The 14,698-nt window shown below is 41.8% G+C and overlaps 1 protein-coding gene across 4 annotated transcripts in view; it reads right to left on the bottom strand.

Moving 5' to 3' along the window:
* Positions 1-14,698, bottom strand: part of LOC120994944 (ras and Rab interactor 3-like) — a 31,601-nt gene that overhangs the window by 16,637 nt on the left and 266 nt on the right. Inside the window, exons 1-4 of one of the 4 annotated variants that reach the window (XM_040423852.1) lie at positions 14,547-14,622; positions 12,358-12,404; positions 2,547-2,824; positions 131-913 (exon numbers count right to left, since the gene is read on the bottom strand). In XM_040423852.1, the coding sequence (XP_040279786.1) occupies positions 131-913; positions 2,547-2,775 (1,012 nt within the window). In that variant the 5' untranslated portion in view covers positions 2,776-2,824; positions 12,358-12,404; positions 14,547-14,622. Of the gene's footprint in view, positions 1-130; positions 914-2,546; positions 2,825-12,357; positions 12,405-14,546; positions 14,680-14,698 lie in introns of those variants that run through there. The other 3 variants (XM_040423853.1, XM_040423854.1, XM_040423855.1) reach the window with 3 other exon arrangements.

The following is a 14,698-nucleotide window of genomic DNA, read 5'->3' as shown; positions in this document are numbered from 1 at the left end:
CTGGGGATTGGTAAGGATAGTACTACTATTTATTTGGCTTTTATTGTCTCATATCTGTTTTGAAAGAAACTTTAGCTTCTGAACAACCCTTTCTATAAATAATATATATATATATATTTAGCTCTCTTACCAATTGTTGACTCATCCATTTCTTGATGTTCCACATGCTCCCAAATTTCATTGCTCACAAGCAGGTAACTCTTCATGTTGGTGATCTGCTGACGTAGGGCTTGTAACATTTCCATGGTAGAGATGTACTGTACAGATCTCTTTTTCATATGGCTTATGAATGTTTGAACCGCACTTCCAAGATACGTTGATGAGTCTTCTGCTAGCAACTGGATTCTGTTTCCAAGATGTTTCTCATTGGAAATAAGTCCAGTGAGTGCAGTGCTAACTGCTAGAAGGCTATGTCTAACCATATCTCCAAGTCCATGAGAATGTGTCTTCTTGTGCCTCAAGGTACTGTGCTCCCCTTCTTCTTCAATACTGCTGATGGAAACAGAGTCCATTTCTGGCAACGGTGGCAGTAAAAAGCTGTCTGATGAGTTCAGAGAAGAGTCTGAGCTTGATTTTTTCAAAGAAGCGCCTGAAATATGTTCGTGTTCTTCAATCCATGAAACTCTGTGAGGAATGAGTGAATGTCTCTTTCTATGGGCCTTCTGAAGTGTACTTCCTATGTCAATGGAGCCTTCTTCTGGATTTTGGCTTTTGTTGGATCCATGTCGCATCCTTATGACAGATTTCCTGAGAAACGTTGAATTGGGGAAATGTGGCTTTAAATGGTCTTGACCTTCACAACTCTCACTTTCCGTTGTCTCTGGAGTATTTAATGTGTCAGAGTCTTCCCTGCTGGGTGCTTTATAGACATTTGATTGTTCTTCTGTATCACTGTGTTCGTGGCCATTTATATCTAGAGAAATAGTATTTGGTCAAAGATGTTTAAATTAGTACACTACTGTTTGGCAGTATTGTCTACACCAGGCATGCTCAACCTGCGGCCCTCCAGATGTTGTAAAACATACAACTCCCACAATGCCCTGCTGTAGGGTGATAGCTGTAGGCTGTTCGGGCATGCTGGGACTTGTAGTTTTGCAACAGCTGGAGGGCCGCAGGTTGAGCATGCCTGGTCTATACTAACATTGAATCATATGGTATCTGATAATGGACCTAGGATTAGAGTATTGTATGAACAATACTGCCTTAACGTTTTTATTAATTAAAGTGGTTGTCTGTACTCTTAATTCCTAATTTTTTAATAAAAAATGCTCTGCATGGTGTAAAATAATAAAATAAATCTTATTCACCATACTGATCCCCTGTTCCTATACTGGTCTCAGCTTCTTGTTCCCTCTCAACACATAGGAAATGGCTGCTCAGCCAATCACAGACTGCATCCACTGACTGGCTATGTGGTCTTGCATGTCAAGTGGGACCAAGTAGCAGAGACTGGCATGGAGGAGTTGGGAAAAGGGTTGTCCCACAATTAAATATATAGTCATGAAAAACAGTGTTTTTTTAGTGTGTGTGTGTGGGGGGGGGGGGGTGTTATCATTTGCGTTGGTTTTGGTGTAAGTTTTAAGTCTGTCTTTTCTTTGTGAGGTTGCGCCAAATTTATGAAGTAGCGCCCAGTAACAATATATTTGGCGCAAGTGCAATATGGTGTACACTTATGTCTTAAAAATTCACCAGAGGAGTGGAAATGTGACGTTTTTGCAACTTTTTAAAAATTCACAATCATAAATTAGACTCAAAGGTGTTGAAAGTGATGCAAATGAGCTCTTTACGAGTTTTGCCTCTAAGGCCACTAAGTCAACATGTAACCCTTTAAATATGCCTTGAAACATGACTTTGATAATAAATAAGCCGGCCCATCACCTCCTCTGCAGACAGCTGTTTCAGGGTGATTGCCCCTCATCAGTACAGAGCAGAGAGTACTGGTTTAACTGGGTTGTGTGTGGACATCCCGGTTTCTCACCCCCCTGCAAAACCCCAGACTTAGTAGCCTAGCTCCGTGCCGACACTCTGGGTGGCAGCCTAGGTGAAGCTGTGGCAGATGTCTGCTTGTCGTTTAGCTCCATTAAATGGGGCTAAATCATGTGCAGAAAGTGCTGTGGAGTACTGTCAAGATCTACAGTGTGAACGTACCCTTGCAGTTCTGTAGCACGAAGCATATGGGTGGGTTCTTCTCTGAACCCTATTTTCCAGTTTACATATAGAATTAATCTACTCAGAAAGCTGACAATGTAAACTAATTTTATTTGTGATCCTTACTGGATCCTAAGTCACAGCCTGTATCATAGTCCACAGCTACATTCCCAGTCCTGCAGGCTGTAGAGCAGAGGTCTCCCAGCACTCCCTGGCAATGGAGGTGTAGTCTATATAACAGGTACTGTTCAGTTATCATTGCAGGAATAGCGGTTAATAGCATTAGTGGAGCTCAGCTGATAGCGGTGTGAATGATTGGGGCTATTATTAGGGCTTCAGTCATGTTATGAAGTGGCCAATTCTATGAATCTAATGTATCATACTGGGGTTCCACCTACCTTCCATTGCTGGTTCAAGGTTCATTTGTTCAAGCTTTCTTTGAAAACACCAGGGCACACTCTTTCTTTTTTCTTTACCAGAGTTATCAGACATATGTGTGAGCCAACTGTCTCCATGTTCATGCAGATATAGTGGATTGATGATAAAGAGAGCGCCATTGTCTGATGTGACCTGTATAGAACAGAACTGCTGTTCCTGGTTGTTGCTCTGTGTCACATCCAGTTTCATGCTCTGTATGTAAGATTCTCTAGGTAATTCATGTACGCCCTCCAGATTCCTGAAATTAAGTTCCGTAAAGTGAGACAGAGTTTGGTTTTAGTTGCTAACATCATGAAATATCATCAAGAACATACAACCTATATGTGTAACTCTACCTTTCTCTCATCTGTCCACAGTACATTGTTCCATAAATGCTGGTATTTGCCTAGGGGTTTCTGATCAAGCTTTAGTCTTGCTCCCGATATTCTTTCTCGGTACAAAGGTTTTCTGTTGACTCACCTTCCATGTAGATCTAATTTGTTTATAATGGCACTCTCATGCATTCTAACTTTGGTGAAAATGCTCAAATCCTGGCCTTTTGTAAGAATTCTTTCAGTATCTTGCTCTCTGTTTTTAAGTTAAACTTGCTGGTATGGCTTGGCCTGAACAAGATAGTAGCTGTTTAACACTTTCCCTCCCCTTTAGGCATTTTTTTGCTATATAGAGAAATCTATGAGAAAATGTCAGGAAAAAAAAAATTGGACCCAGAACATGCTGTAATTAAAAAAAAATGGCATTGACCTAAAAACAGCAATTTAGAATTTTTTTAACCAGGGCGTATAACGGTGGGTGCACTTTTTTTGTGGTGTTTTTGTCGATGGGAAATATGGATCTCAGGGCAAGCTTTTTTTTGATAATGCTGTTTTGTTAATTAGGTGGCATTTTGAGGGTCTCTGATGTTTTTTCAAAAACAGCATGTTGAAGCTTTTGCAATTTTTTTCCTGTTTGGACATTGCCATGTCATTTATACTGCAAGGTGAATAACATACAAATGAAACTTAAAAAAAAAAATAAAAAATGGAATTGTAGTTTTTTTTCCCCACAGTATAGGCACCCCAAAATGGTGCGACACAACCTGCCCCACAAAAAACAAGCCCTTGATATGTCTACGTCAATGGAAAAAGAAAATTTGGAAGAAAAGATAGGCCCCTTTTTTAAAGGGGTTATCCTGTTTTTTTTTATTTTGATGGCTTATCCTCAGGATGGGTCCTCAATATAAGATTAGCACCGGACCTCAGTGTCGGAACTACACAGTTCCATCCTTTGTTTAGTGGATGGCGCAGGTAACTACAGCGCTGCTCCTTCTGAGATACGTTAGGGCGGTGCTGCAGTTACTAGCTCCATCCACTGCACAATGGACAGGTAACAGCTGATAGGTGTTAGACCCTATCCTGAGGATAGACCATCAATAGCAAAATCCTGGGCAACCCTCTGGGGTTAGAATCATGTGGGCTGACTGATGTCTAATAGTTTGGAGATCGTAATCTTTCAAAGATCAAACTGTGGTCATATCAAATTTCTTGCTAAAATTTTCACAAAGTTAAATTTCACCAATGAAAGCTGTGAGTGCATTATACATTATTACATATAAGGATGTACTTACTTTATCCACAGAAGGAAATCTCATATTGCTGAATTATTACATAATTGTAAGATCAGTTAGTTGTGTTTTTGTTCACTTTTATCTGTGCATGTTTAAATGGAAATTAAATACTGATATGGCCACATATGTAAAAACAAAAAACATTTACATGGGGCTCTCTTTCACCTGACTGTAAGATAGATAGATATGAAATAGATACTGTAGATAGATAGATAGATAAAGCAAAAAGCAGCAAACAAAAAAGTAGTTAAGCTGGGTGCAATCCACCTCTGGATCGACGACCAGGATCCGCCTTGTATAAATGTTGAAAAAAGAGGCAGCACTCCAAAAAGCATGGGTGAATAAAGACATCCACTTTTTCTTCACAATTTTTGGAGTGCTGCCTCTTTTCCTACCGTTTAGAAAGATAGATAGCGGTATCTGGATAATACATATATGATAGCTACATAGATTGCTTGCCTATGAGGTTAGAGAAGTTGGAGGCTGGAAGAAGATGACTTCCTAACCACTAATGTGTTTTTATTAACAATATGTATTACTTCTTCTTTCCAGGTTAGTTTAAGGAAGTACTAAAATATATTCTACATCCATTATGTAATTGGAAGTAGAAACTACTGCTTTGACTACTTTCTCCTACTAACAGGCAGTATAAAATATGTCCTAACTGAAAAGGAGCACACATTTCAATGTATTAACTTGCTGAAACTGGCTGAAAAAATGTTACTGACTTTGTATCCCATGAACCCATATTCTTGCATCTCTTGTCGAGCAAAACATTTTGTAACACATTGTTAAAAAGAACCTTTTGTGGCCACCCCATTCCCAGGTTATCATGACCGGCGTATTGTCGAGTCGCTTACCTCTTAAACTCCACTCCCCCCACCCAATAATGACAGACTCAGCAAGTGGATTATATGGCCACAGCAGCCTTTTATTAATAACATAAATACAAATAAATACATAACTTAACCCTTGGCCTTCCCACCTGAAGGCCCCGCCCTAAAACCTTACCAAGAACCCATGAATGCCAACACGGGGAGGGTCCTTGGAGCCCCATAAATGACGGATAACTGACCTCACCCTCAGTTAAATTACCTCTAGCCGATAAACGCCAGCTCAGAGGCAGGAACCGGTAACCAAGGGCAACCAACTTGGGCCGCTATCCGCCATATCAAACCTTAAACCAGTACCTGGGGAGTCCAGAGCCTCCTTTGGCTCCCTCCCCACCACGCCAGAGCCACCATAACCACCAACTCCAAGGACCCACCACCGCCCCAGGCCGCTATGACAAAGCTCACCCTCCAATCACTGCCAGACCACCCGTAATCCACTCGCCTAACACCAACACTAAGAAACACTCGAGGACCCCCACCTAACCCAGGCAAACAGCAGCCAAAATAAAAACAAAGGGGTGGGTGGGCAGGGGCTGCTGCCACACTGCTGTCCTCACAAAATGGCCCCTTTTCCCACCCTTGCTATCCCTTTTATGCCCTTAGCCACACCTCCATCCCTTCCGTCACTATCCTTCCTCCTTAACCCTTCGTAACCCCGAATCCTCTCCCTCCAAGCCCCAGTCATGCCAGGCCTCCAGCCAGCCTTGCAGCCCTGATTCCGGCCTGCACTGGAATGCTAGTTCTGGTGCCTAATTAGGACAGTGGATAGCCAAGGGGATGGCCACCAGCACTCATTCCTCAAATGGAAGTGACCTTAGCTGCTATGACACTGTGTAATCTGCAAGAGGTACCTTATCTCACTGTGTTCTCACTGTGGCACAGCATCTGGCACAGCACTGGGGAGGGACACACAGCCAGCACAAACTGACGCTGGTCACTGTCTCCTTGGTTATCCCATGCCTATTAGCAAATCAGGTGCCAGCACTGATTGCAAAGAAAAAAATAGTAGAGTCTTTACGGGGCTGGTCACATATTTTTATTAATTAAAAAAAAATCTAAAAACACTTTGTCCGACATCATTCTACAGTGCATAACACTAAAGAGTACAAACTTTTAGCTGCAATAAACCAAACAACAACAAAACAAAATAGCTCAACACAACTAATATAAGTGTCTCCCCAAATTTAACACAAAATGCAACTTTTGATGACTACTGCAGCCAAAAGAGTGGTCCAGAAAGCTAACAGGCTGTTGCCAGGAACAAACAAGGAAAGGGCTACTAAAAGATGGTAAAGGCGCTCACTGAAGGTGATCCTAGTAATACAGCTGGCAATCATACATGGATGTTTCAGAAAAGTAAAACTATCACTGGCTGACACCATATTCCTGAGGAGACAGGTGGTCAAAAAGCCTTGAGTGACAGCAAAAGACCTGCAGCAAATTTTGCTGGCAACAGGCACTGGGATTTCATTTTGCACTGTAAGGCCGAATGCACACGGCCATGGAACACGTGTCCTAGAATGTGAGCAGGACTGGTTGTCTCCACTTGCAGAGCTGCCTAGGTGGTTGAGGGAACGGAACCTTACTACACATTACACTCTGACACTCACATAAACTACACCTTGGTGAGTTTTACTGTCGGGCTGCTAAGCCATAATGGCATATAATAGGATCGAATCAATACCATCTATTGTAGAGCAGTTGGGTGTGTAGTGCAACCTTACCCACCCTGGGCAGCTTTGCAACTGGTGGTAACCAGTCCTGCTCACATTCTAGTAGCTGGCAGCCTTTTTAAGTCATCCCCAGAGAACCCCTTTAAAGATGTACACTTCTACTGACCCGAGAAAATTTTATTCTAATATGCTCAAAACCATATCAATAAGCCACAGAAGTTTTGGGGTTCTGTGGAGAGATGAAACAAAATTGAACTTTTCTGGCCTTTGGACTGCTGGAGGAGGAAGAATGGAACATGCACTTAAAAGAACACCCTGTCTACAGTGAAGCATGGTGGTGGCTCAGTGATTCTCTGGGCCTGCTCTACTTCTTTTGCCAACTGAGACCTGCAGCAGGGCATGGGCAAGATAGATCCAATCAAATTTCAGGAAAACATCATGCTTCTGTAAGGAAGCGGAAGCTTGGATGTCATTGGACCTTCCAACAGGATAAAATAATCCCAAGAATACTTTAAAGACCACTGAAACTTGGTTTTAAAAGATGTTCTGGAAGATTCTGGAGTGGCCATCTCATTCATTTGACTTGAACTCCACATAAAATGTTTGGTGGTATTTGAAGCAGCACAGAAACCCAGTGAACTGGAGGCCACTGGCCATGAGTAATGGGCTATGGTTTCTCATGAATGTTGCCAGAACTGGTGTCTCGCTATGCATCCCATTTGCAAAAGGGTGACCTTTTGATGCATCATCACTGCAGCCAGTCATTGGCAGCAGTGGTCATGTCACCAGGAGTCAAACTGGATGTTGACACAGGGAGACTCGGGACCTCCAGAGCTGGGGGGCAGTGATGGAGCCATCTGTCTCTGCAGTCATCGGTGCACAAATGGAGCCGGAAACCCAGCAGCGGGGGCTCAAGTAAGTATGATTGCCACTGCAGGTCCGGCCACACTGTGGGGTCTGTAGAAATATAATCAAACAATAAATCCAAATGGATGAAATTATTGTGTTTATTGATTAATGTCTTTATTAGGGTGGGTTTTTAACAGCATTTTTGTGGTGTTTTTGCAGTAAAGACATCAGGTTCAGAAGTATGTAATGCCGGATGAATTTATATAAACATTGATTTTTATTTTTTTCACTAAATCATTTAAAGAGAACCCGTCACCTGGTTTGGGGCCACTGTCACTTGCAGCTATTATATTTCTGATGTGTCATTCTGGTGTAAAAAAAAAAAGCCCCCTTATTCCAAGCACCAGAGGGTTCAAGGAACCCCTCTTTCTATCACAGTCTTATATTTTCAATGACACATCAGAAGATAATTTGTAGCTCACGTATCAGCTTTGCAGAGATTCTATCTTTCACAGCAAAAAAAACATTTCATATTAAAGCAAAGCTCTCATCATACAATCCTGGCCTGGGTAGCATATTATGGGTAAGGTATGCTGTACTATTGTCAGCATAGAAAATATTATACTAGGCTTAGAGGCACCTACTAAAGCTCAACCTGTGGCCCTCCAGCTGTTCTAAAACTACAACTCCCACCATGCCCTGCTGTAGGTTGTCCGGGCATGCTGGGAGTTGTAGTTTTGCAACATCTGGAGGGCCACAGGGTAGGCATCCCTGTACTAAAGAATACAGTGGATTCATTTACCGCTGTCTGCGGTCTATCTGACTATACACCGAGGCCATTAGTCACTAGTGGAGCAGACAAGGGTCCATTGTGTTTTTGTTAAAGACTATTATACAAATGGCAAAATGTTAGAAACTATTAGTTGTGATACATAGGAGAAATCTGGAAATACTTTCAGAGGATTAGATAATAGGTGATTTTATATTCATAGAAAACACGTCTTATATTTCTAACCATGCAAGGCAAGTTTAAGGGGTTGGCAAACTAGTCAATGGCCCAGGGACTCCTTTGAACCCCAGGAATAAACTAAAGTCACCCAACATTATTCAGCATCATATATTGGTATTGCTTGGCAATTGAATTAAATTACTTAAGTGGGAATTATTGCAGTATTATGTGGGCTCCTTACATGATTCTGCAATTCAGTTTGTAAGTTTTTTCTGTATTTTGCAGTATACAATAGTACAGTATAGTGTGGACTTTATATGGCAACATTATTGTATTGGTAGTAAGGACCCACATTCTCTAAGGCTACTTTCACATTTGCGGCAGGACGGATCCGACAGGCTGTTTACCCTGTCGGATCCGTCCTTCCACTATTTCGCCGTGCCGCCGGACCACCGATCCGTCCCCATTGACTATAATGGGGACGGGGGCAGAGCTCCGGCGCAGCACGGCGGTGCACGGCGAAAGCCGCCGGACTAAAAAGTCCTGCATGTCCGAAATAGAGGAAGGACGGATCCGACATGGTGAACAGCCTGTCGGATCCGTCCTGCCGCAAGTGTGAAATTACCCTAATACCTGTCCTGCAACCATGAGAGATTTTCAGTAGATGGTCACCATGCCATTAGGAACATTGCTACCAATGTATCACATCTGCTTACTTAAAAATAATACCACGTGATAGAAATACCTATAGAAAGCAACAAAGTAAACATACAAAGAGAAATATTGTAAATAAAGCAAAACAAATCCATTTATATAACAGAAGGTAGACCTCAAATGGCTCTTTAAAGTGGTTTTCCAAGACTTGTATACTGATGAGCTATCCTCTTGATAGGTCATCAGTTTCTGATCGGTTAGGGTCTGACACCCTGGAGCCCACGATCAGCTGTTTGAGATGACATTGGCGCTCGCAGTAGTGCAGCAGCCTTCTTGCAGCTTTGCCTAGGCTATATGATCTCACATTCATTGGTCACATAGCCTATGCACAGCTCATCCCCTTTAAAGTGAATGGGACTGAGCTGCGAAACCAGGCACAGCCGCCACTCAATGTATTGCAGTGTGCGTGGTAAGTTGAGAGGTAACTTCGCTACTGCGAGTCCTGGCGTCTTCTCAAACAGCTTATCGACAGGGGTCCTGGGTGTCGGACCCCCATAGATCAGATATCCAGGTTATAGGTAATCAGTATAAAAGTCTCTGAAGACCCCTTTAAAGGTTTTCTTCAGATCAGAACGGGTTAAAAATAAAAAAGTACTACTCACATCCACCGATCTCGTTCCATTCTGACACTGGTCCAGTTTCTGCCACTTTCCACTCCCTATCCCAGCTTGACCCACCGGAAATGGCTTGAAATGCCAGAAATGCCATTCAGCTAATCAGTGGCCAAGCCTCCCCGGCATTTCCAGTGTGTCGTGCCAGGACAGGAAGTGCAGAGCAACAGGGACCGGAAGAGCCTCAGAACAGCAGCAGAGTTAAAGGTGAGTAATCATTCTTTATTTATTTTTAACCCATTATGATCAGATTTTTCTTTTTAATTTACTCACTTGAAAACCTGTTTAATAACTATATAAATGCTATTTTCACTTTAACCTTATCAACTATGCAACTATGATGATGAAGTGTACCTAACTTTTTGAAGAAGTTTATTATAAGCTATTCAAAATATCATGCAATTCATTTTTGGACTATATTTTTTTAACATTTTAATTTACAAAATAGTCACCTGAAGTTCAGGTGTCTATCTGTACACCCTTACATCACTGACATGTCAGCCGTGTACAAGTGTATGGATTCCACTGTAATGCATGCATAGGGGCCGAAGTGAGAGCTGTACTGGCAGGAACATACACTGCTGCTCCTGCCTATGCCAGCTCAGCTGTGCTAAAGGCTTGCATAGTATACATCTGATGTGCTATGCCAGGCTTGAGCAGAATGGAGCTGGCACAGGCATGAGCGACAATTTGCTATGCAGAGCTCCTACTTCCTACACGGCTCCTGCCAATGCCGGCTCCGCTATAGCCTGACATAGTACTTGAATGTACAGTGGAATCCAAACACTGCTGACATCCGTCAGTGTACGAATTCCAGAGCGCTGTAGACACCTGAACTTTGGGTGCCTATTTTGTCAGTATAATAGTAAAAAAAGGAAATAAAGTGGGACATTTATTAAGACCAGCGAATTATACGCCAGTCCTAATCTCTCTGCGCTGCCGGTGGATGCGCCAAAGTTATGCAGAGGCATAGGCCTCTACATATCTTTGGCTCTTGCTGCCACTGGCCGTGCTATATGTTTTAAACTACACCAGCTCCCTTACTGGCATAAACTGGTGCGGAAAATGATGAATGAGACAGGCCGGCCCACCCACTTCCACTCCCCTTTTTCCACCACTTCGCGTGGGCGTGAGTAGCGTAAAGTCACAGATTTTGTCACAAAACAACTTTGTGACAAAATCTGCAACCTAATTATGCCAAAAACTGTCATAAATTAGATAATAAATGACTGCCAAAGTTTTTTTTACAAAATGAATTATTGTTCTTTTTGAATAGTTTTTAATAAACCTCTTTAAAAAATGGGCAAAGGCCCATGAAATCTATCCTACTGTGTTGTTTCAGAGGAAGGCAAAAATCAGGAGTATGAGAGCGATATATAGTTTTGTAGAAAAAGATTCAGCAAAATCTGTCTGCTCTTTGTGAGTTCTGTGTCTCATCAGCCACTGATAGCATTCCCTGTGTAAGTGTGTATACAGAGAAGCGAATCAGTCACTGATAAGACAGCCCCATGTACAACTCAGCTCAGAAACGGCAAAAATTTTAATATATAACTTACAAGTTTTACTGAATATCATCCCACAAAATGATACATCCGTCTGCTCAGCTCCTATCCTCTAGAACAGGGATGCTCAACCTGTGGCCTTCCAGCTGTTGTAAAACTACAACTCCCACCATGCCCTGCTGTAGGTTGTCCGGGAATGATGGGAGTTGTAGTTTTGCAATGGTTGGAGGGCCGCAGGTTGAGCATGCCTGCTCTAGAAGAAGTGGATGCCCTTATATCATGGCATCATATTGTATAAAATATCTAACTGTATATATATATATATATATATATATATATATATATCAGGGCAGAATTACAGTTGCAAATGCACCAAATGCCTTACATTGTATTTGTCATGGGTTTTAGACACTTTTTTGACAAGGACATGGACATGGACAGTCTAAAGGTGCACCAGACTTATCATCCAGCACCAGCCACTGTCTTAAATTAATCTTAGACAATATTAGTAAATCTGCCCCTATTTATCTGAAAGAGTTTGTCCCATATTGGCATTTCTTCGGAGAGATGGGACTAAGCGCCAACCTCAGGTGGCCGGGCTTACGGAAACTTTCCGAGCAGGCCAGTGCTCCACTGTTTCCATAACTGCCATTGCAGTAAGTGGGAGCTTAGTAAATAGCCTACAAGAACAAACTAAAATGCTGCTTCTGTAACTCCTGAATTATGGACACAGCATAGCTTGCTGTGCTACGCTGTTTCCAGAAACAGAGGAGCTCCAGCCTGCTCAGCACTTTCCATAAGCCCGGCCACTGTGGAAATGGCAAGATGGGACAACGCCTTTAAAAATCAATATTCACAGATATTATATTGCACTGCCAGATTGTTCAAACTCGTCCTTCAGTAACTCGTCTGTAATAAAGTTGGTATGTAATAAATATATCTAAACACTGATAAAAGCTGTGCGCTTCTTCACTTACCTAAGGTTCTCGTGTCGTGTCCAGGTCAATCAGCCCTGAGTGGGATGCTGCATTAATAAAAGAACAATGCTCAACTTCCTAAAACCCCTTCAACAGGAAGAAGTCATTTCATTAGGTCCGCTCTCCCTCCTCCCTGTATTTCCTTTACAATACAATGTACTTCTCTATGCGGTTTGACTTTACACTTCTGTTTGTATGTACAAAGTATAACTGGCAACAGTAAGTTACCTATTTGCTGACTTACCTGGCTCTGCAAACATTAACCAAGCGATTGATGATAATAATAAGCAGATTGTTACCTCAGCAATGCTACACTCATCCACACTTTTGTATTCCTAGATGTGCAATGCAGGAGAATTCATGAATTCCAGTTCACACCTACAGTAGTATCAAGCAGTTCAATGGATCGGGGGCTCATGAGATTGGCCCCTTGAACAATTAAAGGGCAGAGTTGTAGTGATGTGATTAGGGGCACTGTCCTAGCAAAATAGAATATGACTTTGAGTGACAGAATATTAACCCCTGGACCCATTTTCATTGTTGCATTTTCATTGTTTTCCTCCCCATGTTCCAATAACCTTAACTTTTTACATTTTACATTCATATAGCCATATAGCCATTTAATTTACCATGTCTTGTATTGGAAAACGGGAATAAAATTATTTGTGGGGTTAAATTGAAAAATAAACAAAACATAATTCCACCAAGGTTTTTTGAGTTTTCATATTAGGGTTTTCGCTGCGCGCTAAAAATGACATGACATCCTTATTCCGCGGATCACTAGCAATACGGCAATACCAAACCTGTATAGATTTTTTTTTTACTACGTCTAAATTTTCTTTGCCTTGCCATTTTCTGACAGCCATAACTTTTTTATATTTCTGTCTACAGAGCTATAAGAGGGCTTGTTTTTTGTGGGACAAACTGTAGTTTTTATTGGTACCATTTTTGTGGACCATAAGATTTTCTGATCACTGTTATTCAATTTTTTTGGGGGGGAAAAACATGACTAAAAATGGCCAATCCTGTGTTTTTCTTTTTTTCTTCCCTTACGGTGTTCACCGCACAGAAATTTTTAAAAATATTTTAACAGTCCAGACATTTGCGGATGGGGCAATATCTGATATGTGTATTTTTTTTATTCTTTATATATTTTTATATGTAAAATTGGGAAAGGGGGTGATTTAAACTTTTAATATTTTGGTGGAGAAGCTACTTTGAACACCATTGCCTTCTCTCAGCTCACCAAGCACAGTACTGTCCATTATATAGCGGCTGTGCTTGGTATCACAGCTCAGTCCCATTCACTTCAATGTGACCGATGAATATGACATCACTGGGCTAAACAAAGCTGCAAGAAGGCCACAGTGCTACTGCGAGCGTCAGAGCTTTCTCAAACAGCTGATCAGTGGGGTCCTGAGTGTCAGACCCCCACCGATCAGATACTGATCTATCCAGAAGATAGGTCATCGGTCTATCCAAATCTCACAAAACATCTAATCCTTTACGATTATTGGTCTAGAAAAGTGCCAGAAAACAATTGTCATGTTCAACTAGACGTTAATTTACCACACATCAGCGAGGAGTGCGTCAGATTCGTTCATTTGGTACATTCTGCTCTATGGGAGAGACTGGCGCAATGTTGGTATGTAGCCCAGGAATAATACATCTTCCTCCCTGAATGCAACACTCAGAAATTATAGCTTCCAGTCCATCTTTCATAGTGCAATTCTTTTATCTCTTTTTCAGGTGTATTCCAAAATAGTCACTATATAGATAGAATACCTCATATTCTACAATAATGCCACCGTTATTATTATTTTAGGCATTTATATAGCACTACTATATTCCGCAGCGCTTTACAGACATTGGCATCTAGCTGTCCCCAATGGGGCTCACAATCTAAGGTCCCTATCAGTATCTCTTTGGCGTGTGGGAGGAAACTGGAGTACCCAAAGAAAACATGCGCAAACACGGGGAGAACATACAAAGTCCACGCAGATGTTGGCCAAGGTCAAAATCAAACATAGGACCCCAGCGCTGCAAGACAACTGTGCTAACCACTGAGCCACCAGGCACCATGAATAATAATGTTGATGTGCATTACATGATGCCCTCCTCCTGCTCATTGCCAGCCTTTAAAGAGCTTTTTCTAGATCTACACTGACATTTCTAAAATGTCAACTCACCACAATCCTGCCAAAGGTATAAATACTACGGTATATATCCAGAAATCCTCTGTGCTGCATGTGTGTGCTGTAGCGGGTCCAGGAATACAAGTATGATAGGGAAGAGGTAACCTCCATATTTATTACATGGTTCAGCCCACTCTGGGTTCTTA

Source organism: Bufo bufo, chromosome 3 (genome assembly GCF_905171765.1).
Source record: "Bufo bufo chromosome 3, aBufBuf1.1, whole genome shotgun sequence".
In the NCBI taxonomy this organism is placed as follows: Eukaryota; Metazoa; Chordata; class Amphibia; order Anura; family Bufonidae; genus Bufo; species Bufo bufo.
The sequence above is the reverse complement of the archived record's forward strand: the minus strand, read 5'-3'. Positions and strand labels throughout refer to the sequence as shown.